This window comes from Palaemon carinicauda, chromosome 8 (assembly GCF_036898095.1).
Source record: "Palaemon carinicauda isolate YSFRI2023 chromosome 8, ASM3689809v2, whole genome shotgun sequence".
Lineage (NCBI taxonomy): Eukaryota > Metazoa > Arthropoda > Malacostraca > Decapoda > Palaemonidae > Palaemon > Palaemon carinicauda.
Window position 1 is genome coordinate 12,078,990 of NC_090732.1, and position 24,201 is coordinate 12,103,190.

General features: G+C 43.2%; 1 protein-coding gene across 1 annotated transcript in view; it reads right to left on the reverse strand.

The window, feature by feature from the left end:
- The window catches only part of Vps13D (vacuolar protein sorting 13D), a 390,232-nt gene that overhangs the window by 121,447 nt on the left and 244,584 nt on the right, over positions 1-24,201 (reverse strand). Inside the window, exons 52-55 of the mRNA XM_068377692.1 lie at positions 14,096-14,321; positions 4,945-5,006; positions 4,355-4,390; positions 182-395 (exon numbers count right to left, since the gene is read on the reverse strand). Coding sequence (XP_068233793.1) covers positions 182-395; positions 4,355-4,390; positions 4,945-5,006; positions 14,096-14,321 — 538 coding nt within the window. The remainder of the gene's footprint in view (positions 1-181; positions 396-4,354; positions 4,391-4,944; positions 5,007-14,095; positions 14,322-24,201) is intronic.

Consider the following 24,201-nt stretch of genomic DNA (forward strand, 5'->3'; position numbering starts at 1 on the left):
CCCATTCCTCTTTTTTATATTTGTAAACTTATTTGTTAAAATTTGAATCTCAAGAAATTACTGATTGAACAAAAGATTAATACACATTAGTACTTCAAGAATTGCAATAAGTAGTTCCACCACCATTTCAAAACCAGTATACATAAGATTTTGAAAATAACAAAATCATGGACTTCCAAACCTAAAAGGAGGAACTTGAGTGTTGATTACAGGGCACTCTCTTAAATCATTGGCCTCTTGACGAGGTTGAAGAAGCGTCAGCCAATGAAGAGGTTCCTTACAATAAAGCCATCCCCCTCCAACTGGGCTAACAGGTCTCACAAACAGCCGAGCCCAGGCATACAACAGCGGTATAGGAATGGATGTCTTGGGAGCCACTTGAAGGGTTTTGACATCTGACATATGAAACAAAAAAAGGGTCTAAAGCTACTAAAGAAAATTTAAGTTCCTGTAGAAGCAGGCAGGTGGCTATTTACTACTAGGGGTAACAGAATAAAATCCATGACCATTCAATAAAAAGGGTCAAGACAAACAAAATTAAAACTACACATAGGCATGCCTATAGATTCCTTTTTAAAATTCTTAAATTATTAGCAGAGTGCTGATGGCTGTATATTGTTTTTTATAAAAAAAAAAAGGAACAGAAAAAATTGAATTATATTGATAAAATTTATTTCTATACACACATGATTTTCATATTGCTTCTCCCTGGAAGCTTGGTTTTATTTGTTAAGTTAACTTTCAGTGTTTGTATGGAAGTATAGTATTTCTATATACAAAAAAAAAAAAACACTACAATCCTAAAATTTATAACATGAGAGAAATTTCATGTCAATATAAAGATTTTGTATTTCTATACTCACCTGGTGTTCATATGACTTCTTCTCTATAAGCTCAGTTTAATCGACATTTACCCGCAAAATTTTTAAAACATTTAAAAATCTTCTCATTTTTTCCCTTCATTAAACATACGTATGTGGAAGCCCAGAACAGGTGCCAGAGACCCTTTGCCCCTTCAGTTTCAATGTCGAAATTATCTTCATCCTTTTGATACCATGAGTCAGTGGAGAGGAGGGTAGGAATGCACAGTCAGCCATCTATTTTTGCAGATTCTATCTTCATGGACTTGGTCATTCATTATAGAGAACTCTACAACCCATCAAATAAAAAATTCTTTTTTCTCAGTTTTGCTATAAGTACTCTTGTGGCCCAACAATTTCAAACCGACCTCACTCCTTTGCACCCAGAATGCTTTTTGACGTTTCACTCTCCACAAAGCACAACACCCCCATCTCTCGCTCACCTGACCTCAGTCTTACATCGTCTCTCATGGTATGTGCATCTCCCGCTTCAGTCCTTTTTATGCAAAAATCATCTTTTGATGTAAAAAAAAAAAAAAAAAACAGTACATATCTTTGTGCTTATAATATACAATGTGATTCATACAATACACTACCCAACGCCCAAAACAGTCAACTTATCAGAGTTGCATCATGCTTCAGACTTACTGAGAAGAACTTCGTACAGAAACAATTAGTGGTCTTGAACTAATACTTTTCTTTTAATTTGTATTGTATTAATGTACCGTATTCATTGTGTAATACTGTAATGTTATTGTTATATTAACTACTGTACAATAAAGTAATCATCTAGCCTAATCTTTCCTGGATGTTCTCCTAAACTAAAAGCATGTTCCCTTTAGCACTTTGAACTTCTAACTTGATTGGCAACCATTGAAATATATGTCCACGAGAGGGAGTGCATCAGCTCTGGCCTTCTTACCGATTATTGATAGAATGTTACATTCCTTTACTAAGGGCATATGTTTATCGAAGGGAAGAAAATGAAGTAAATTTCAGACAAGCTTGGGCCTTCTTACCAATTATTGATAGAACGTTACATTCCTTTACTAAAGGCATATGTTTATCGAAGGGAAAGATAATTATGTAAATATCAATTAAACAGAACTTCTAGAGAAGAGGCAATATAAATATCAGATAAGCTTCATAGAAATAATCCTCATTTTCTTTAAGAAAATCTTCATATATCTTATTTAATGGAGTACTTTGTACGGGGGAGATTGTCAGTTCAAGTCTTAAATTATGTCCCAATCCTACAAAATAAAATAAAAAATATTAAACCTAATTACTTTACAATTATTTGAAAATCTTCTTTTATTATTCAACTATTGCCATTCAATTACTAATTAACAAAACTGATTTAACTTTGCTTCAATTCCACTTTGATATACTGTACTTTATACTGCAAATAACTTTAGAACCAAACATTGTAGTCTGCTTATGGATCATCACAAGCAGAGTATGAAAACATACATATAACAGATTGGGTTATCTTGCCAGATATTCATTGGAGCATGTCGCAAATAAATACAGTATATAAAATAAATATGGTAATAAACCTCCTTATGTAGTTTCAACATACATCAGTTCTGACTTCATGTCGCACATCCTTAAATATTGAATACAAAAATAAAAACCATGTTACGCTGTTTTACCTGATCTCGCGCAGGTCTCTGTGTGAAGGATTAATTTTATTTCAATTTACTTTTTTTGTTTTGCCAAATCGAGAGAGAGAGAGAGAGAGAGAGAGAGAGAGAGAGAGAGAGAGAGAGAGAGAGAGAGAGAGAGAGAGAGAGTGTTTATTTGTTTTAGTTTTGTCAGAGAGAGAGAGAGAGAGAGAGAATTTCATTTCCTTTAGTTTTACTAAGATCGCACGCGAGAGAGTATGTTTGTGCGTTTGTGTGTGTTTGTGTGTGGGTGTGTTTGTGTGTCCGTGGTGCGCGCCGAAGAACAAGTGGTAGTTAGCGAATGATTGTTTGTAGTGGGAAAGACTGTCGGTATATTTGAGGTTGTTTGTTTACCTTTTTTAGCTAGGTTAGGGCGGTAATGAATGTCTTGGGCAAAAGGATTTGCTATTTGACTGTATGAGGAGTCGGTTGTTTGTTTTGTTCTTCAACAGCCGGCTGTGAAGTGATTTTTCTTTATATCAGAGTAAGTACTGTTTTTATTTATTTTTGTTAGGCGCGATCATGAATGATAGAAAGTTTATTATTTATCTTTGATTATAGTGCGATAGTTTAGTTAGTTAGGAGTTTTCGTAAGCGTTTTTTCTTTTTTATTGCAGGCCGTAATTCCTCCTTTAGGCTCCTTAGACTCTTTTAAACTCCTTGGAGTTTTTGTTTGTCTGTGGCCTGTTGGTTGCCTGCCGCACATTTGATAGATTGATGACGACCTGGACCGTATAATATGAACCTAGGAGTAGACAGCGGATATATATTTACATAGAATTTTGAGCGTTGACGACCCGGCTGGAAATAGATTTGTTCTTTACGATGATGATGATGATGATGACATGATGATGATGAACACCAATAATGTGAATGGACAGTCGAATTGACTCCAGTTATTGTTTGCCTGGAAGTTGTGGCAATTGGCTACAAGGACTGTTGCCAGTGTGTGGAGTCTGTGGACTACGATTACCACACAACTTATATATTTAATATTTTAGCGGTCTCACTTATGTTGGTGTTAGATGTGATTTATTTCTGGGTTGTGGTATATGATTGGGTTAGTATTAAGTGATTTATTTTAGTGTTTAAGTGTTTTTCGTTACTATGTGGGGACTGGTGGTGTTGGATTCGTAAAGGTTTTGTGATTGGTGAGTTCTGTGTACCCACACACACCGCTATAATATACATATAAAAGTGTTATTGTTGTCTGTTTTAGTGTTAAGTTTGTTTAATGATGTGTGATTTTTTTTGGTTTGGTTGCGGTAAATATAGTTTTAAGGTTATGTTTTGTTTGTTTTTCCCTTCGTGCAATAGTCCAGTTTGAAGTAAAGTAAGGGGAAAGTTTGTATTGTGGGATATTTTGAAAGTAAGAGTGATCAAAGGTGTGGGGGTTCGTTTTTGTTGACATCCCCCCACATCTGTGCTGTACAATAACAATGAAGTACTGTACTTCAAATGAAATCTTATTTAAGTAAGTACCCGGTTTTTAAACTTATAGCGCATTGGCAGTAATTTATAGTGTTTGGAACGTGTATAGGTAAGATATAAATCACTTTACAGTATATGGTGAAAATATGACCTACATCTGAAATCCACTTATGTCAGGTATAATATATATCTAATGAAAAAACCATACTGTACCTACTTCAAGTATCAATTCCTTTCTACATTCAGAATTTAGTTAACTGCTTTTATTCCTATATTAACCTATAATGATATTGAAGAAACAACAAAGGAAAATGCTCTGTAAATTAACAAAAGAAAACAATGACAATGTTACTGTATGCCCTCATCACTCAAAGCACAGTCCATCAACCAACATACTTCGTCCACTGAGAAGAAAAACATCAAGAGTTATACCTGAAAGGATAAATTTACTTATAATAGATAGAAATAAAAGTGATTAGAAATTAGAACACATCTGATTCTAATGAAAGCCTGGAGAACTACCGGTAACCTTATCATAATATAAGTTCGTCCTATTACTATTGTCTAGTGAGTCTCAGTAAAAATAATGTCTTGAGAAGTACCATAAAAATTGTGTGTCAAGTTTACAGGAAAAAAAATATTTTCTAACATGAAATGTATCTTCAATAAAAAACTTGGAAAAATTTTTACTACTTTCTTTTGTACGAAAATAAACAACTGAACAGTAATAAACAATAGTAATTGTAAGACTGAACTGGTAACTACAATCCAAGTATTTAAAGTCAAATTACCATTTAAGATAAGTTGTGCAAACCCACAGGCACAGAAAAAAAAACAAAAAAACGTACTGTAAAAAAAAAAAAAAATACAGTACATTACAGTACTCATTATAGAAACAAAATTTATCCTTTATTACTAACCACTGTTAAAACACACTTAGTCTAGTTCTTGATAAAAATTAAATACTGCATGTCCTAACCACTTACATATTCTAACATTTTTTACATTTGAGTTTCTAAAACCGTACTCCTTGTAATCAAGAAGTAGCCTGAAAGGAAAAGGGCAGCAGGGGATAGGAAATTGAAAACTAACACCACGAATTATGAGTTAGAGACATTATCCTATAGGTGGCCACTATCCACATTTTTGTCATTTCACCCATCAGCTGCCAGTTTGATCTTGCTTTGCACCGTATTTAAAGAAATAAATCAAAATTAAACTAGGAAGTAACAAAAATGTATGCAAACCAAAATTTCACAAAAATATATACAGCCATTTTAGGCTGCAATTCAGGATGAATGAGTAAAAACATGGTGGTAGCTCAGAGGAGCTGTTTACACTACCACTCTATTTGCCAGTATACAGTGCTTCTTTCCACCTGTAACAGAGGGTCTTGTATACTGTATATCATGGCAAAAAAGAAAACAAATCAGGAAAGAATTAACAACACTTGAACCCCAGAAAGTTTTTTGAAAATAAGAACACATTTGTACACTACTTGTATGATAAGTTATTTAGGGTCTCCCATTATTTGCAGACTTCCATATCAGTTGTGGGGATACGAACATAATACCCGAAGATGAGAAGGCTAACTGTATAATGATATACTTAAAACTAGTGAATGAATTCCACTCAAAAAGCTTGTTAGAAAATTAAGTTGTTTGCAAATCAAAAGTAGTTAGCCCATATATCCAACAGTGTAGTTAATAAATACAGTACCATACTGTTTATAGGCGTACAGTAAGCGTTTTCCAAGACAATTTGGTCTTTGTGGAGGAAATCAAACTTATGATAAAAAATCTTTAATATTTCTTTAAATGGTAGTAATGAAATAAAAGAAATATAGTTCAAACTGTATATCCATTTTTGATACTAGGCTAAGCTTTCAAAACATTCTGTTGTTCATTCTCATTTGTCAGCTGATGATGGTCGTACAAGGAAGGTGAAAAACTGTTGGAATTAGCAGAAGCTATGAATCTCGTGGTCATGAATACACAGAGACAATCAGGCGTCATCTGGTAACCCATAAAAGAGGGCAAAATGAGATGCAAATTGCCTGTGTCGGTTAGGAAGGAAGATAAGACAATCTTTACGGATTATAGGACTATTCCAAATAAGTCTGTTGTACAGGATGCAGCAAAAGTGGGTTAATTTTCTTTATTTCTGTACTGGATAAGTGTTGTTTTAGAGTTGCCACTATTATTGAATCGTATATTTCACTTTGTAAATGTGCATGAATGAAGAAAATTTGGTCACTTATGTAGAAACTTATCATTGAAAAATATTGGACCATGAAAAATAAATATTTCACATCAAAATAATATTTCAGAATGAAAACTAAATACGCTACTGTAGCAGTGACTCACTCCTGAGCTGTGGAAAGAGGACGTTTCGGCGGAGTGAAAAAGAAAAGTTAACCAGAGCATACTCTTATGATAAAAATTGATGAATTTGGGATATGAATTCTAAGTTATTACTTTTCACTTTTTTTTAGTTTTGTATATAAAGTAAATGTACTTAGGATTATGCCCTATTTCAAGCCTTAGCCTAACTCCTAAAGTGTTGGCTAGTGATTCTAGAGCACCATTCGGTAAGGGTTCTGATAGCACATGTCGCCTTATATTCTGTACGTATTTCTCTTTCTTATCATCATTACTGGGTATTTACAAAAATGTTAGGTTGTTAGCATGTTGCTTACGTAGTAAAGGCTATGATGGATTTTTTAATACTGAGAAAAGATTTCTTTTATTGTAGTCTTTAAGCAATATCAAAACAGCTCTATCTACATATGCTTTACTTTGTTACTGTATTGCATAAATAACCTGGCAATAGTTTAGAACCAGAAATACCATTGGGCTAGTAAGAAAACAATCTAGTACAATTTATTGAGCTTTGAACTAAGGCCAAAGGATACGTTGTGGGGCAATTATACGAAACTATGGCCCAAAATCCATTAAATATGGTTGACATAAAATGTTATTTTCATTAGTAAAATAAATTTTTGAATATACTTACCCGATGATCATGTAGCTGTCAACTCCGTTGCCCGACAGAAATCTAAGGTCGGGATACGCCAGCGATCGCTATACAGGTGGGGGTGTACACAACAGCGCCATCTGTGAGTAGGTACTCAAGTACTTCTTGTCAACAAGAACTCAATTTTCTCCTCGGTCCACTGGTTCTCTATGGGGAGGAAGGGAGGGTTCTTAAATTCATGATCATCGGGTAAGTATATTCAAAAATTTATTTTACTAATGAAAATAACATTTTTCAATATTAATCTTACCCGATGATCATGTAGCTGATTCACACCCAGGGTGGTGGGTGGAGACCAGCATACATGTTAACAAAGAAGCTAAGTATCCCGTATTTCATTTTAGCAGTTATTCAAAATAACAAACATAAAATAAATAAGTACCTGGTAAGGAAGTCGACTTGAACTATTACTCTGCCTTTTTTAAGTACGTCTTCCTTACTGAGCCTAGCGGTCCTCTTAGGATGCTGAACGACTCCTAGGTGCTGAAGTATAAAGGGCTGCAACCCATACTAAAGGACCTCATCACAACCTCTAACCTAGGCGCTTCTCAAGAAAGAATTTGACCACCCGCCAAATCAACCAGGATGCGGAAGGCTTCTTAGCCTTCCGTACAACCCAAAAAACAACAATAAAAAGTATTCAAGAGAAAGATTAAAAAGGTTATGGGATTATGGGAATGTAGTGGCTGAGCCCTCACCTATTACTGCACTCGCTGCTACGAATGGTCCCAGGGTGTAGCAGTTCTCGTAAAGAGACTGGACATCTTTGAGATAGAATGATGCGAACACTGACTTGCTTCTCCAATAGGTTGCATCCATAACACTCTGCAGAGAACGGTTCTGTTTGAAGGCCACTGAAGTAGCGACAGCTCTAACTTCATGTGTCCTTACCTTCAGCAAAGCAAGGTCTTCTTCCTTCAGATGAGAATGTGCCTCTCTAATCAGAAGCCTGATGTAGTAAGAAACTGCGTTCTTAGACATCGGTAGAGAAGGCTTCTTGATAGAACACCATAAAGCTTCTGATTGTCCTCGTAATGGCTTTGACCGTCTTATATAGTACTTAAGAGCTCTTACTGGGCAAAGTACTCTCTCTAGTTCGTTCCCCACCAAGTTGGACAGGCTTGGGATCTCGAACGACTTAGGCCAAGGACGGGAAGGAAGCTCGTTTTTAGCCAAAAAACCGAGCTGCAAGGAACATGTAGCCGTTTCAGATGTAAAACCTATGTTCCTGCTGAAGGCGTGGATCTCACCGACTCTTTTAGCTGTTGCTAAGCAAACGAGGAAAAGAGTTTTTAATGTGAGGTCCTTAAAAGAGGCTGATTGGAGCGGTTCAAATCTTGATGCCATTAGGAACCTTAAAACCACGTCTAGGTTCCAGCCTGGTGTGGATAACCGACGTTCCTTTGAGGTCTCAAAAGACCTAAGGAGGTCCTGTAGATCTTTGTTGGTGGAAAGATCCAAGCCTCTGTGGCGGAAGACCGCTGCCAACATACTCCTGTAACCCTTGATCGTAGGAGCTGATAGGGATCTTACGTTCCTTAGATGTAACAGGAAGTCAGCAATCTGGGTTACAGTGGTACTGGTTGAGGAAACTGCATTCGCCTTGCACCAGCTTCGGAAGACTTCCCATTTAGACTGATAGACTCTGAGAGTGGATGTCCTCCTTGCTCTGGCAATCGCTCTGGCTGCCTCCTTCGAAAAGCCTCTAGCTCTTGAGAGTCTTTCGATAGTCTGAAGGCAGTCAGACGAAGAGCGTGGAGGTTTGGGTGTACCTTCTTTACGTGAGGTTGACGCAGAAGGTCCACTCTTAGAGGAAGAGTCCTGGGAACGTCCACTAGCCATTGCAGTACCTCGGTGAACCATTCTTTCGCGGGCCAGAGGGGAGCAACCAACGTCAACCGTGTCCCTTCGTGAGAGGCGAACTTCTGAAGTACCCTGTTGACAATCTTGAACGGCGGGAACGCATACAGGTCGAGATGGGACCAATCCAGCAGAAAGGCATCCACGTGAACTGCTGCAGGGTCTGGAATCGGAGAACAATACATCGGGAGCCTCTTGGTCATCGAGGTAGCGAATAGATCTATGGTGGGCTGCCCCCACAGGGCCCATAGTCTGCTGCAAACATTCTTGTGAAGGGTCCACTCTGTGGGGATGACCTGACCCTTCCGGCTGAGGCGATCTGCCATGACATTCATATCGCCCTGAATGAACCTCGTTACCAGCGAAAGCTTTCGATCTTTTGACCAAATGAGGAGGTCCCTTGCGATCTCGAACAACTTCCTCGAATGAGTCCCTCCTTGCTTGGAGATGTAAGCCAAGGCTGTGGTGTTGTCGGAGTTCACCTCCACCACCTTGTATAGCTGGAGGGACTTGAAGTTTATCAAGGCCAGATGAACTGCCAACAACTCCTTGCAATTGATGTGAAGTGTCCTTTGCTCCTGATTCCACGTGCCCGAGCATTCCTGTCCGTCCAGTGTCGCACCCCAGCCCGTGTCCGATGCGTCCGAGAAGAGACGGTGGTCGGGGGTCTGAACAGCTAATGGCAGACCTTCCTTGAGAAGAATGCTGTTCTTCCACCACGTTAGCATAGACCTCATCTCTTTGGAAACAGGCACTGAGACCGCCTCTAGCGTCATGTCCTTTCTCCAGTGAGCAGCTAGATGATACTGAAGGGGGCGGAGGTGGAGTCTCCCTAACTCGATGAACTGGGCCAGCGATGATAGTGTCCCTGTTAGACTCATCCACTGCCTGACCGAACATCGGTTCCTTCTCAGCATGCTCTGGATGCATTCTAGGGCTTGATTGATCCTTGGGGCCGACGGAAAAGCCCGAAAAGCTCGACTCTGAATCTCCATACCTAGATAGACAATGGTCTGGGATGGGACGAGCTGGGACTTCTCTATATTGACCAGGAGGCCCAATTCCTTGGTCAGATCCATAGTCCATCTGAGATTCTCCAGACAGCGACGACTTGTTGGAGCTCTTAAAAGCCAGTCGTCCAAATAGAGTGAGGCTCTGATGTCTGCCAAGTGAAGGAATTTGGCAATATTCCTCATCAGTCTGGTAAACACAAGAGGTGCCGTGCTTAGGCCAAAGCACAGGGCTTGGAACTGGTACACAACCTTTCCAAAGACGAACCTTAGGAAAGGTTGGGAGTCTGGATGGATGGGGACGTGAAAGTACGCGTCTTTCAGGTCTAACGAGACCATCCAGTCCTCCTTCCTGACCGCTGCTAGGACCGACTTCGTCGTCTCCATCGTGAACGTCTGCTTGGTGACAAAAGCATTGAGAGCACTGACGTCCAGCACCGGTCTCCAACCTCCTGTCTTCTTATCTACCAGGAAGAGACGGTTGTAGAAGCCCGGGGATTGATGATCCCGGACTATGACTACCGCTTCCTTTTGTAGCAAGAGCGACACCTCTTGTTGCAACGCTAGCCTCTTGTCCTTCTCCTTGTAGTTGGGAGAGAGGTTGATGGGAGATGTAGCTAGAGGGGGACTGCGGCAGAACGGAATCCTGTATCCCTCCCTTAGCCACTTCACAGACTGAGCGTCTGCACCTCTGCTCTCCCAAGCTTGCCAGAAGGTCTTGAGTCTGGCTCCCACTGCTGTCTGGAGAGGAAGGCAGTCAGAACTTGCCTTTTGCGGACTTGGAACCTTTCTTGGATTTGCCACGGTGACTGTCGGCACGGGTACCTCCTCTGCTGGAGGTTCTGCCACGAAAGGGCGGGATGAACCTAGTTGCAGGTGTGTCTACTGCTGCAGGGCGGAAGGGTCTAGGCACGGAAGGTAAGGTTTTAGCCTTACGTGCGGAAGATGCCATAAGATCATGGGTATCCTTCTGGATAAGTGAGGCAGCCATCCCCTTGATCAGCTCCTCCGGAAACAGACACTTGGAGAGAGGAGCAAACAACAACTCTGACTTCTGGCAAGGAGTGATACCAGCCGATAAGAAGGAGCAAAGATGTTCTCTCTTCTTAAGCACTCCCGACACGTACGAAGCCGCAAGTTCACCAGACCCATCCCGAATGGCTTTGTCCATGCTAGACATGATCAGCATGGCAGAGTCCTTATCCGAAGGGGAAGTCTTCCTGCTTAAGGCTCCCAAACACCAATCGAGGAAGTTGAAGATCTCGAAGGCACGAAAGACTCCCTTCAACAGATGATCCATGTCAGAAAAGGACCAGCAGATCTTCGATCGTCTCATAGCCAACCTGCAGGGAGAGTCAACCAGACTTGAGAAGTCGCCCTGGGCAGAGGCAGGAACTCCCAAGCCGGGTTCCTCTCCCGTGGCATACCAGACGCTCGACTTGGAAGCAAGCTTGGTAGGCGGAAAGATGAAAGCAGTCTTTCCCAGTTGCTTCTTGGAATGCAACCACTCTCCCACAACCCTCAAAGCTCTCTTAGATGATCGTGCGAGAACAAGCTTGGTGAAGGCAGGAGCAGCAGACTGCATGCCCAGAGCAAACTCGGAGGGAGGAGAGCGAGGGGTTGCAGACACAAACTGCTCTGGATACAAGTCCCTGAACAAGGCAAGGACTTTACGAAAGTCTAAGGAGGGAGGCGTAGACTTGGGCCCTTCAAAGTCGGAGTGCGGTTCATCCAAATGTGCAGCTTCGTCATCTGATACTCCATCATCCGAAAGCTGAGTAGGAAGTGGCAAAGGCAGAGCAGAAAGCTGAACGGCTGAATCCGGCAGTACGGGTGCATGCGTAGCTGCTGCGGATCCAACATCATGCCGCTGCTGGTCAGTCTGCGAGCTGGCAACAACAAAAGCAGAGTGCTGGTGTGTGGGAGGGGTTGCGGTGGGTTGCGGAGCATGCTTTAGGGTATGCGGAGCATGCCGCATGGGTTGCGGAGCATGCCGCATAGTGTCAGAACCCGGCAGCTCTACAGCACCTTCCCACTGCTGATGCGGTAGCTCACGCATGTCAACGGATGGTGCGGCAAGAACATGCGTCTGGCAGAGTGGACTGTGCATCTGTGGTGGAGCTCTCACAGGTGGAGTGTGGGAGCAGGCAGCCGCAGTATCTGCTGAGCGCACAACCTCGGCGGGTTGTAGGTTAACAGGTGCAGTGTCAACCTTCTCAGCATGATACTCCTGCATGAATGCAGCAAGCTGAGACTGCATAGTCTGCAGCATGGACCACTTAGGGTCTACCGTGGTTGGAGCAGCAACAGACGGAGCAGTAGCCTGTTGTGGAACCACTCTACCTCTCTTGGGAGGTGTGCAGTCATCGGAAGACTGCGGCGAGTCCGAACTGACCCAGTGGCTACACCTGGGCCGTTGGACTCGCTCGGAAGGGACCTTACGCTTGAGCGGTCGTGAAACCTTGGTCCATCGTTTCCTCCTGGAAACTTCTTCCACAGACGAGGAATGTAAGGGCTCATTCGTCTGTTTGTGGATGGGACGATCTCTGACAGATACGTCCGCAACCACTGAGGATACATCCGTGCGCTGATCAAGGCCTGCCGAACCCTTTGGTCCTTCGACATTGCTTCTCCCCTGGGCTTGGGAGCTTGCAAGAGGTCCCGGACTGGGAGGACGACTGGCACGCACAGATGTACCCTCATGCGCAACACTGACACTGACACTTTTCACATCACTAGCACTGATAACACTTCCCACTGCACTTTTCGCTTTCAGCTCTTTGACATCTGCCAAAAGCTGATTACGGTCATTAGCCAATGACTCCACTCTGTCACCGAGAGCCTGAATGGCACGCATCATATCCGCCATGGATGGCTGAGCACTAGTAGCAGGTTCGGGAGTCACCACTACAGGGGAAGGAAAAGGTTGAGGGGCATGGGGAGAGGAAAAATCCACAGAGCGAGAAGAACTCCTCCTGATTCTCTCCTTCTCTAACCTACGTGCATTTCTAAGGAATTCGTTAAAATCGAATTCCGAAAGCCCAGCGCATTCCCCACATCGATCTTCCAATTGACAGGATTTACCCCTACAATTGGAACAAACGGTGTGAGGATCTATAGAGGCCTTCGGAAGACGCCTAGCACAAGCCCTAACGCTACACTGCCTGTACTTAGGGACTTGAGACTGGTCAGACATCTTGAATTGTAGTAGTAGTCAAGGGGGAATTCCAAAATCTAGCAAAGTTCGTTAACAAATAATCCAAATTAATTCCAAAAGCTTGCTAAGCTAATGATAAAGCTTCCTGAATAGCGAAGGCTAAACTCTAGAGTGAATACATCACCAAATCGTGAACAACAACTCCAGAATCAACAGCGTATCCAAGTAGGTCTTGCCGGTGGCACGACAGAGGAAAAATTGAGTTCTTGTTGACAAGAAGTACTTGAGTACCTACTCACAGATGGCGCTGTTGTGTACACCCCCACCTGTATAGCGATCGCTGGCGTATCCCGACCTTAGATTTCTGTCGGGCAACGGAGTTGACAGCTACATGATCATCGGGTAAGATTAATATTGAAAATGTAATAATATACAAATCAAACAATGGTTAAGAACATTGACGGCTAGAAGAATCCTTATAGAATAAAATGTTACTTTGCATACAGTTGCAATTACATTATATTTATTAGATATCTGGTTATTTTATTGATAAGTGTATAACATCTCCCATTCCTAAAATAAAAAGGATAAAAATAGTTACATACAAAAGTGAATAACTCGCAAACATGCAGGATATTGCTCATACCATCAACAGCGAGACAAATTGAGAGCAAGCAATACACACATATAACTGAACAACAAACACAAGTATCACAATTTGATTTAAGGAAAAGCGTAAAATATCTAGCAAGAAAAAAACGTCTAGCCATCTAGCATGCAATAATATGTAATACGATAAGAACCAACCAACTTCAATCCAATGACTGTGATCCTACTAACAAACCCATTACTAAATATACAGTACACTGTATATACCAGTAATAATTTTTACTTGAGTATTAACCATAACTGAAGAAAACCTTAATATTTCTAATCAAACACTGTACCAACATACATACATGTAATACTGTACAATACTAAGTGGCTGCGTAAACTCCAAGAGGATTATGCTCAGAATAATAAAGGACAATGGAAATTTCAAGCATATAGACTTCCTTTAATAAAAGAACCAACCTAAAGGGATGTTCCTTATTGCTGTTGAGTGCATGGCACTGACGGGATCCACCCTCCATACACCCCAATTTGAGAGACGATGTACTAAACACTGGTTTGTTAGAGAAGCTAAACACACTCTTACTGCGGCTCGGTACAGGCCGAACGTTAATGTCTAACTCAACAAACTTGAGTGGCACAGGATAGGTAGATGTGGGAGCCAATCGTCGTATAAGCTGCGTTGTCGCTGAAATAGTTATGGCTTCCTATGTAAATGACGTTAGTTTACTGATTAAAAGGGAATACAATAATTGACACCTATTCCAAGTACTTTAAATTTTGATATTTCTGCATTTTAAAATGCCTCTAACCACCTATTACATATCATACCAGGGTTTAAATCCCTTGCATAAAAACCAGTCTAATGTATCAGTCAATCGGTCACAGGTTGCTCATTATGCTGTTCTATAGAAAATTTTCTGTAGCAAATGGTTATTGGGGGAAATATTTATTACTATCAGTATATAAAATAAGACCAACTACCTATTGTATTAGTAAATAAAAATATACTAACACACATAAATGAAACCTTGAACCTTAACCTCCTCCCAAAAACTGTAATCATTGCCATAGCATTAAATCTGTCTTCATTTGTTTTATCTAAAATAAATAAAGCGATGTAAAACAAAAAAATATAGTTACAAATATGTAACATTCCCAAGCAAAAACATGTGAAGTATAAGCTAATAAATAACACACACACATCTATATATATATATATATATATATATATATATATATATATATATATATATATATATATATATACATATATATATATATATATATATATATATATATATATATATATATATATATATATATATATATATATATATATATATATATATATATATATATAGTATATATATATATATATATTTATATATATATATATATATAAATATATATATATAATATATATATATATATATATATATATATATATATATATATATATATATATGTATATATATATATATATATATAAATATAATAAATATATATAAATATAATAAATATATAAAAATATATATATAAATAAATATATATATATATATATATATATATATATATATATATATTTATATATATATATTTATACATATATATATACAGTACATATATATATATATGTATATATATAAATTAATATATATATATATATATATATATATATATATATATATATATATATATATATATATATATATATATATATATATACTTATATAAATAATCATCTCCTCCTAAGCCTATTGAGGCCAAGGGACTTGGTTAGATTTTGCCAGCCGTCTCTATCTTGAGCTTTTAAATTAATACTTCTCCATGCATCATCTCCTACTTCACGGTCCATAGTCCTCAGCCATGTAGGCGTGGGTCTACCAACTCTTCTAGTGCCTTGCGGAGCCTAATTGAAAGTTTGGTGAACTAATCTCTCTTGGAAAGTGTAAAAAGGGCATGCTCAAACCATCTCCATCTACTTCTCACCATGATCTCACCCACATAAGGCACTCAGGTACTCTCTCTTATAGTTTCATTTCTAATCCCTTCCTGTCATATAACTCCCAAGATCCTTCTGAGGGCTTTGTTCTCAAATCTACAAGATCTGTTGGATAATGTTTCATTGTCGTACCACCACTCATGTCCATACAGTAACACTGATCTCACTAAACTGATATATAGCCTGATTTTTATATGTAATTTCAGACGATTTGATTGGCAAATTTGACTTAACCTAGCCATCGTCTGATTTGCTTTTTTTCAATCTTTCATTAAACTCTAATTCTAAAGATCCTGTATGAGAGCTCATAGTTCCCAAATATTTAAATTATTCCACCTCATTAATCCCTTCTCCTTCAAATGATATTTCATCTTCTATTGCATATTCCGTTCTCTTCATCTCTGTCTTTCTTCTATTTATCTTGAGCCCAACATCGTGTGATATTTCATGCATTCTAGTAAACAGGTTTTACAAGTCCTGTGGTGGTGTTCTGCTAATAAGGACAGCATCATCAGCATACTCTAGGTCAGCTAATCTCATGTTACGAATCCAGTTCAATCCTTCTCACCATCCCCAACTGATCTATGCATTACAAAATCCATGAGGATAAACGACATAGGTGATAACACATTAAATTTACATATTTAAGAGGAACTCCATAATAACATAGGACTCTCCACAAAATTGGCTGGTGCACACTATCAAAGGCTTCTTCATAGTCCACAAATGCCATCAAAAGTAGATTTCTATATTCTACACATTACAGTAGCACATGTCTTTAAATGAAAATTTGGTTAGTACAACTTCTACCTTCTCTAAATCCTGCTTGTTCATCTCTCAGCTTTTCATCAATCTTTCTCTGTAGTCTCTTTAGAATGATCATACTATTTATCTTCATGACAACTGACATAAATGTGATTCCTCTGTAATTATTGCAATCAGTCAATTTCCTTTTTTTGTCATTTTCACCAACACTACGAGCTCCAATTCATCAGGTTTTGCCTCTTCACGTCATATTCTACAAAATAATCTTGTAAGTATTCCGGGAGTCACTTCATTTTCAGCAGTTATTCCATCGTATCCAGGGGCTTTCCTTCTCTTTAGTTTTTTAATGATAGCTTTGACTTTAAACATATTGAATTTATTCATGGGCACATCAAGGTCTTCCTCAGCTTCAAGTATATCAATCAAATTATTCCCTTCATAACTCCTATTCATGACTTCACTAAAGTGTTCCATCCAACGTTGCCTTTCTTCATCTTCTCTTGTTATAACAGATCCATCTCTCTTTTTGATGGGTATATGCTCAGTCTTCTATGCATCTTATACTAAAGCTGTGTTAATACTGTACAATTACCTTTGAAAATTAATATGAATTATAATACCGAGACTGAAACTACGTGATGACAATATAGTACAGTACAGTACAGTGGGTTACTGAGTGTGTTAGTCGACCGCATAGGCAGCGGTCTGTGTTTCAAGGGGTTATGTCCTGACCCACCCTAGGGCACCAATTACATACGGATTTTTGCTCTTCACGGGTGACTCTCTTACCTAACCTCATGAAGACGGAGGATTGATTGCCCTTCAATAAAATGATTAATAAGAGTCCTCAATGAAGAATTACATCAGCATTCATACACTGGTTATATATCTCTAGAATAACCAATGTTGACAATATAAATATCACAAATTTTAAGTAATTTGTATTTTCCCTAACATACTTACCGAGAACTACTTCTTAGGAGGTACCTGGAATCTCCTCTCAACCGACCAGAGTTTTGTGTAGTCTACCCTACTTCCGTTTTCTGTGGGGAGTAACTCAGGCGTAAGGAGAACGTGCCCTGAGGGTAGTCCTGAGCTAGGTCGGCGTTAGCTTGGGTCTCGCTCGTCAGTAAGTTCCTGGATGGTACAAAAGGTCTTCAAGGGCAGTAAGGCACTCGGGGAAGGTAGGGAGGGCCATTACCCGAAAGTAGTTCTCGGTAAGTATGTTAGGAAAAATACAAATTACTTAAAATTTGTGATTTGTTCCAACACAGAGACTTACCTCGAACTACTTTCTTAGGAGACTCACACTTTAGGAGGTGGGAGTGTCTTCCTGAACTTCAGACCAAGCTAACCGGACGTCCAGGAACCTAGATGTGAACTAGGTTGCAAAATATATACGGAAAACGAAACATAGGGAAAACTACACAAAGAGCTCATGTTAGTGTCTAAGTACTTACCCTTTAAAAAAAAATTCCATGACGCTGAGTCCTGTGGCGAAGTTGTAGCGACGTGTCTTCTTCGGTTTGAATGTGGGGTTATCTCCGAGCAGGGAAAGGAAAAAAGGGGACAAGGGTGAAAGGGAATGAACCTGTGTCTCTTGGTTTTGCTATCCACGATTTACCTGGGGCTTCACCGTTAAATCGCTTGGAGCGCGGAGATGACTGTCCCAATAGAGAAACCGTCCAAAGACCTCCTCGAGCAATCCTTGAGGTAATGCGTTGTGAAGGTCGACTGGTTCGACCAGGTGCCTGCTCTAAGGATCTGGCCCACCGCCATGTTCTCTCAAAAGCTAGAGAAGTACTTAGACCCCTAATGTCATGGGGCCTGGGATTACTTGGCAGGGGCAGTCCCTCATCATTATAGGCCCTGACAATAACCTGTCTCAGCCAAAAGGAGATGGTATTCTTAGAAACCTGCTTTTTCTTAACATCCGTGGAGACAGAAAGATTTTTGATACCAGGGCGGAGATGGGCAGTCCTCTCAAGGTACTTTCTAACGGCCCGGACGGGGCACAACTTCAAATCTTCTGGATTCCCAGTCCTAGGAATGGTCGGCATTGAAAAGCCCTCGAACTTAGGGTCCCAGACCGCTGGATTCTGAGTCTTTGCCATGAAAGAAGGGACGAACTTGAGGGAGATTTCCCTCCACCCCTTCGAATGAGAGATGTCGTAAGACAACCCATGGATCTCTCCTACTCTCTTAGCAGAGGCCAAGGCCAACAAGAAGACCGTCTTGAGAGTTAGATCCCTGTCCACTATGTCCTTCAGGGGATCGAACGGCGGACCACTTAACATTTTCAATACCCTTGTCACGTCCCAATGCGGCACCCTGGAGGCCTGCGGAGGGCAAGCTTGTTCGAAGCTCCTGATGAGCATAGATATGTGCCTAGAGGTGCCCAGATCAATGCCCTTCAGAAGGAAGACTTGGCCCAAGGCTGCACGGACTCCTTTGATAGCCGGAATTGACATGCCCACTTCGTCTCTGAGATGCACTAGAAAATCCGCAATATCTGGGACCGAGGCTTTGAGAGGCTTGATGTTCTTTGAGGCACACCATTTCATAAAAGTAGCCCATTTTGCTTGGTAGACCGCTGCTGAAGACCGTCTCAGATAACGTGACATCTTTTCTGCAGTACCTGTTGAATATCCTTCCTTCCTCAGGAGCCGCTCGATAGTCTCCAGGCGTGAAGGCGAAGAGACTGAGGATTGTCGTGGAACCTTTGGAAGTGTGGCTGCCGTAGAAGATCTGGCCTGTCGGGCAGAGGCCACGGGGGAAGACATGCCAGGTCCCTTAGATCCGCGAACCACTCCCTCTCCGGCCACCAGGGCGCTACCAAAGTCATCTTTAAGTTTCGGGCCGTCCGTACTCTGTTGAGCACTTGCCTGATCAATGCGAAGGGGGGAAAAGCGTACACGTCGAGGTTGTCCCATTTGTGTTGAAAAGCATCTTCCAACGCCGCCTTTTGGGTCTGGGACAGGAGAACAAAATACGGGGAGTTGTGCGTTCAGTCTGGTTGCAAAGAGATCCATCACCGGCGAGCCCCATTTTTGAATGATGAGTCTGGCTACTTCTGGGAGGAGGGACCACTCTGTTCCCACCACTTGTCCCATCCTGCTGAGGGCGTCGGCTAGGACGTTCTTTTAGCCTGGAATGAACCTTGCTGAAATCACGATCTGTTCCGACTCGGCCCAATCCAGGATCTCCAAAGCGAGATCGCACAACTCCTTCGATTTTAGACCTCCGTGTTTCTTTATGTACGCTACTACAGTGGCGTTGTCGCACATCAACGCCACTGTGTTTCCCCTCAGAAGATCTACGAACTGTAGGCAAGCTTCTCGGACTGCCTTCATCTCTAGGACGTTGATGTGCTGACCTTTCTCCTCGTCCATCCAAGTTCCTCTCGTTGTCTCGTTGAGGAGATGTGCCCCCCACCCCTCTTTGGAGGCGTCTGTGAACAGAAGCATCTCGAGAGGCTCGGTTGCGAAGGGCATCCCCTTGAGAGTATTCAACCGACACAGCCACCACTCCAGGGAGTGTATTGTCTCCAGCAGGACGGGGATTAATTTGTAGGGCGAGTCTACTTGGTTCCAGAGACCCTTCAGGTTTCATTGGATGCTCCTGAGCCTGAGCCTCCCTTGGGGAACGAGTTTCTCCAATGACACTAGATGCCCTATTAACCTTTGCCAGTCTTTGGCTCTCCTGGGTTGCCTCGAAAGGAAAGGCAGGAGGATCCGTTCCAGGTTGTTCAACCATTCCTCCGACGGAAAGGCCCTCACTAGTCGGGAGTCCAGCATCATCCCCAAGTAGGTCATCCTGGTGGAAGGAGACAGATTCGATTTCTGCAGGTTTATCGTGATACCCAGATCCTTGCAGAATTGAATTAGTTTTACTCCTTGCTCCTTCAAAACTTCCTCTGAGGAGGAAAGGAGTAACCAGTTGTCCAGGTATCGAATGAGGCGAATACCCCGCTCGTGAGCCCACACAGAAACTGTCGTGAAGACTCTCGTGAATACCTGGGGGGCTGTTGACAACCCGAAGCAGAGGGTCTTGAACTGTAGGATCTGGGAACCCCACTTCACCCGGAGAAACTAACTGCTTGAGGGGTGGATCGGGATTTGAAAGTATGCGTCCTTGAGGTCTATGGACATCATGTAGTCCCCTTCCCTCAAGGACTGCAAGACCGACTTCGGGGTGTCCATTTTGAAGTCCGTCTTGCAAACAAACTTGTTGAGGGCTGACAGATCTATCACCGGTCTCCAACACCCTGTCGCTTTCTCCACCAGAAAAAGACGACTGTAGAAGCCTGGGCCCGGATGTAGGACCACTTCCACCGCACCTTTCTCCATCATAGTGGAAACTTCCTCCTGAAGGGCCGCCCGCTTCAAGGGGTCCTTGGGTGCTAGCCCCTCCGCCAGACTGGCTGGGATCAAAGGTGGAGGTTCTGTTAAGAACGGGAGTCTGTACCCTTCCTTCAGTACGGCTACTGTCCAGGGCTCCGCACCGTGGGCCCTCCATGCTTGCCAAAAATGTCTGAGGCATCCCCCAACCTGAGGCTTGGGCAGGAGTAGGGGGCCTCCCACTCTATCTCCTTCTGGAGGAGCGGCCTGAACGCCCTCTCCTGGACGCTGAGTAGGCCGTCCTAAAAGAGGCAGACGCTGCTGGGGCTCCTCTACGGGGGGGCTGCGGTGGTTGAGCCCAAGAGGTAGATGAAGCGTCTCTCCTCGTCTGGCTAGGAGAGGCATGAGAAGTAGAGGGGCCATCCGATGTTGTTCTCCTGTACGTGGGCCTCCTCACGGAGTGGGGTCTGGGTGCACCCACTTCCTTCCTTTTCAAGACCTTTTCCATGACCTCCTCCAACTGTTTCAACGGAAACAGGGAGTCACCCCACACAGGCAGGCTCCTCAAAGCCCTTGCTTCTCTGTCAGGGATTTTCCGGGAAAGCTTGGCTAAGACCGTATCCCTTTTCCTAAGCACCCAGTTGGCTGACAGGGCAAGAGACTGGAAAGTCAGGAACTTTAAGGTCTTTCCCCCGGAGATGATGAGTTCCTTCAGGAGGTCTTGTTTCGCAGGGTCTGTCAAGTCGTAGGTGGCTTGAACACCTACCAGAGTGGAGGCCCACCAGTCCAACCAGGAGGCGACGCGGACTAAGTCCTTGGACATCTCCTCCATCATCGAAGCCTCCGACTGTGAAAAAAAAATCGGGGCTGATGCGGCTCTGCCTTCCGGGGCACCCTGACTCAACACTTCAAGGGAAGACTCTATTTTGCAGGCTCCCAGTCGCTGCCCTTCTGGTACATAAAACCTACTCTGGGACCTGAGTCCCTGGAGTAACTTTGAGGACCTCTGGGACTTGGGGGCTTCGGCATTGCCCGCCACAACCTTGTCCACGTGGGCACGGCCCAGGACCAAATCCCTGGCCACAGGCAGCGCCAGGGAGGGTTTCTGCTGCACGGGGGCCTCCATCAGTCTATTAAGGCTGGAACGCCAGGCATCCTCGTCGGCGGGAACAGGTTCCTCGATCCGGTGATGCCTCCGTATAAGACCTATCAACCTCCGATATGCCGAGTCCTCGGTTGGAGAACCTTCACTGTCGCCAGCAACACCCTCCGTCTGAGGCCGAGGTGACGGGCCGACGGGCACCCCCACCTGTCGCTGTGGCTCGGACTCGACAAGCACCTCCCTGTGGTGGTAACGGTCTGTGCCGACGGGAACCTCCGCACTAGACCTGGGTGTCGGGACAGGGATTGCCGTGTCGGCGAGGACTACCGTCCGTAATACGTCTTTGGGCAAAGAGGGCGAGGCTTCCGTGGGCTGGCCCGACGGAGGAAGCCGTCCCTGCGAGTCCAAGGGCCGAGTCAGCTGTGCTGACCCGACTAGGCTGCCCGTCCGAAATCGCGGCTCCTCCCGCTGGGCGGGTTGAGCCGGAAGCTTCGCGGTCTTACGCCTACCTGAAGAGGCCTTCTCGCTCTGTTCCCTGCGAGGGTCATACTTATGCCTGGCAGAGGGCCTCCGTGGAGAACCGTCTCTGGGCCGGCGACTCGGAGAATGCGGAAACTCGTCGAAGTCCTCGACCCTCCTGCGGGGAACGAAGACCCATTCACCATTGGGGGACCTACTCCTCCTGTACTTCCTCCTCGGTGACCTGGAGCGTCTTCTGTTATACCTTGAACGTGACCTCGAACGGGAGCGCCTGCTCCTGGATCTCTCCCTCCTCCGACGGCGCCTCCTCCTCGCTTCACCCTCCGAAGAGACCGATGAGCCGGCCTCCGAAGACCCCGACGATACTGCATAACCCGACCGACGGGCGGGCTCGGGGGCAACGGAGGTCTTCGCGAACTGTTGAGTTCTGAGGTCGAGGGTTGCAAAAACGAGTCAGGAACCGCCGACAGAGGGGCTGGAAGGGAGGTCGGTCGCACCACGCTGGGGAACCAGGAATCTAGGCCATCCTCCATCCTCAACGGGGACCTACCTGGGGTTTTCGGGAGCTTCCACCAGAAGGGCTCCCCTACCGTTGAGTCCAACCTATCCTGGACGCCATCAGCTGCTGAGGTACTTGAAACACAGGCCCAAGACGCGGGCGAAGAGACAGGAACAGTATTACTCCACATGGGGTCATCGGAGGAGACGTGCCCCCCAATCACAAGGGCAGAGTCTCCAAGACCCCCAGACAAAGCACTTTCAGGCCCCCCACTAGCCTGTGAAGATTCGGCAACCCCCACACCATGAATATTAGACTCTTGGGGAAGAGCCATCGGCACCTTCCCCGCAACGGACTTACCTCGTCCCCTACCCTGGGTAGGGGAAGAAGGAACAGAAACCTCGTCAGACCTTTCACCTGACGACGCCAATGGCGAAGAGATGCTCGCCTTCCTGGGGGACCGTTTAGAGGACTTCTTTTTCTTTGTGCTAAAATGAACCCACTGGATCTCACTCCAGCTAACACACTCCGGGCACGTATCCGTCGGCGAGCAAACTCTACCCCTACAGGAAGAGCAAAGGGAATGCGGGTCAACCTCCGGCTTGGATAGGAACGCTCCACACGACTTCCCGGCTCTAGGCCCAGGACAACGGCGGGTCTGCTCCATCACAACACAAAACCACAAGACACAGGCACGAAGGGAAAGGATAAGGAAAACACTTGGGGAAGCACAAGGGAATTACGCGAACACGCGAGAACACAAGGGAAAGCACAGAGATACCACGCGGGAACCACGTGGGACACACGAGTCGGGGACACAAAGGGTCGCAAGAGAATGGAGAGCGGCGTGATGGTATCACGACGCGACCAGAGAACTTACTGACGAGCGAGACCCAAGCTAACGCCGACCTAGCTCAGGACTACCCTCAGGGCACGTTCTCCTTACGCCTGAGTTAGTCCCCACCGAAAACGGAAGTAGGGTAGACTACACAAAACTCTGGTCGGTTGAGAGGAGATTCCAGGTACCTCCTAAGAAAGTAGTTCGAGGTAAGTCTCTGCGTTGGAACAAATATGATTTTGTATCTTAGTTTCAAACTATGTTTGTTGCTGTTACTTTTTAGTTGATTTTAATTATAAATATATATTACACTCTTATAGTTACCGTGTATACTTCAGTATTTCTACTCTTTTGTGTATTAAACATCAACAGAACCGAAAGGGTATGAATAGTAATCAGATTTAATGTAGACTTGGCATAGCCTACACTTGTTTTCTTAGATTACCATAGGCTATGCATTCATGAAACTTCACAAAAGATTTAAAAAAAACATTCAAGCCTTTAGCTTAAATCTACTTATACATTAATCTGAAATAAAA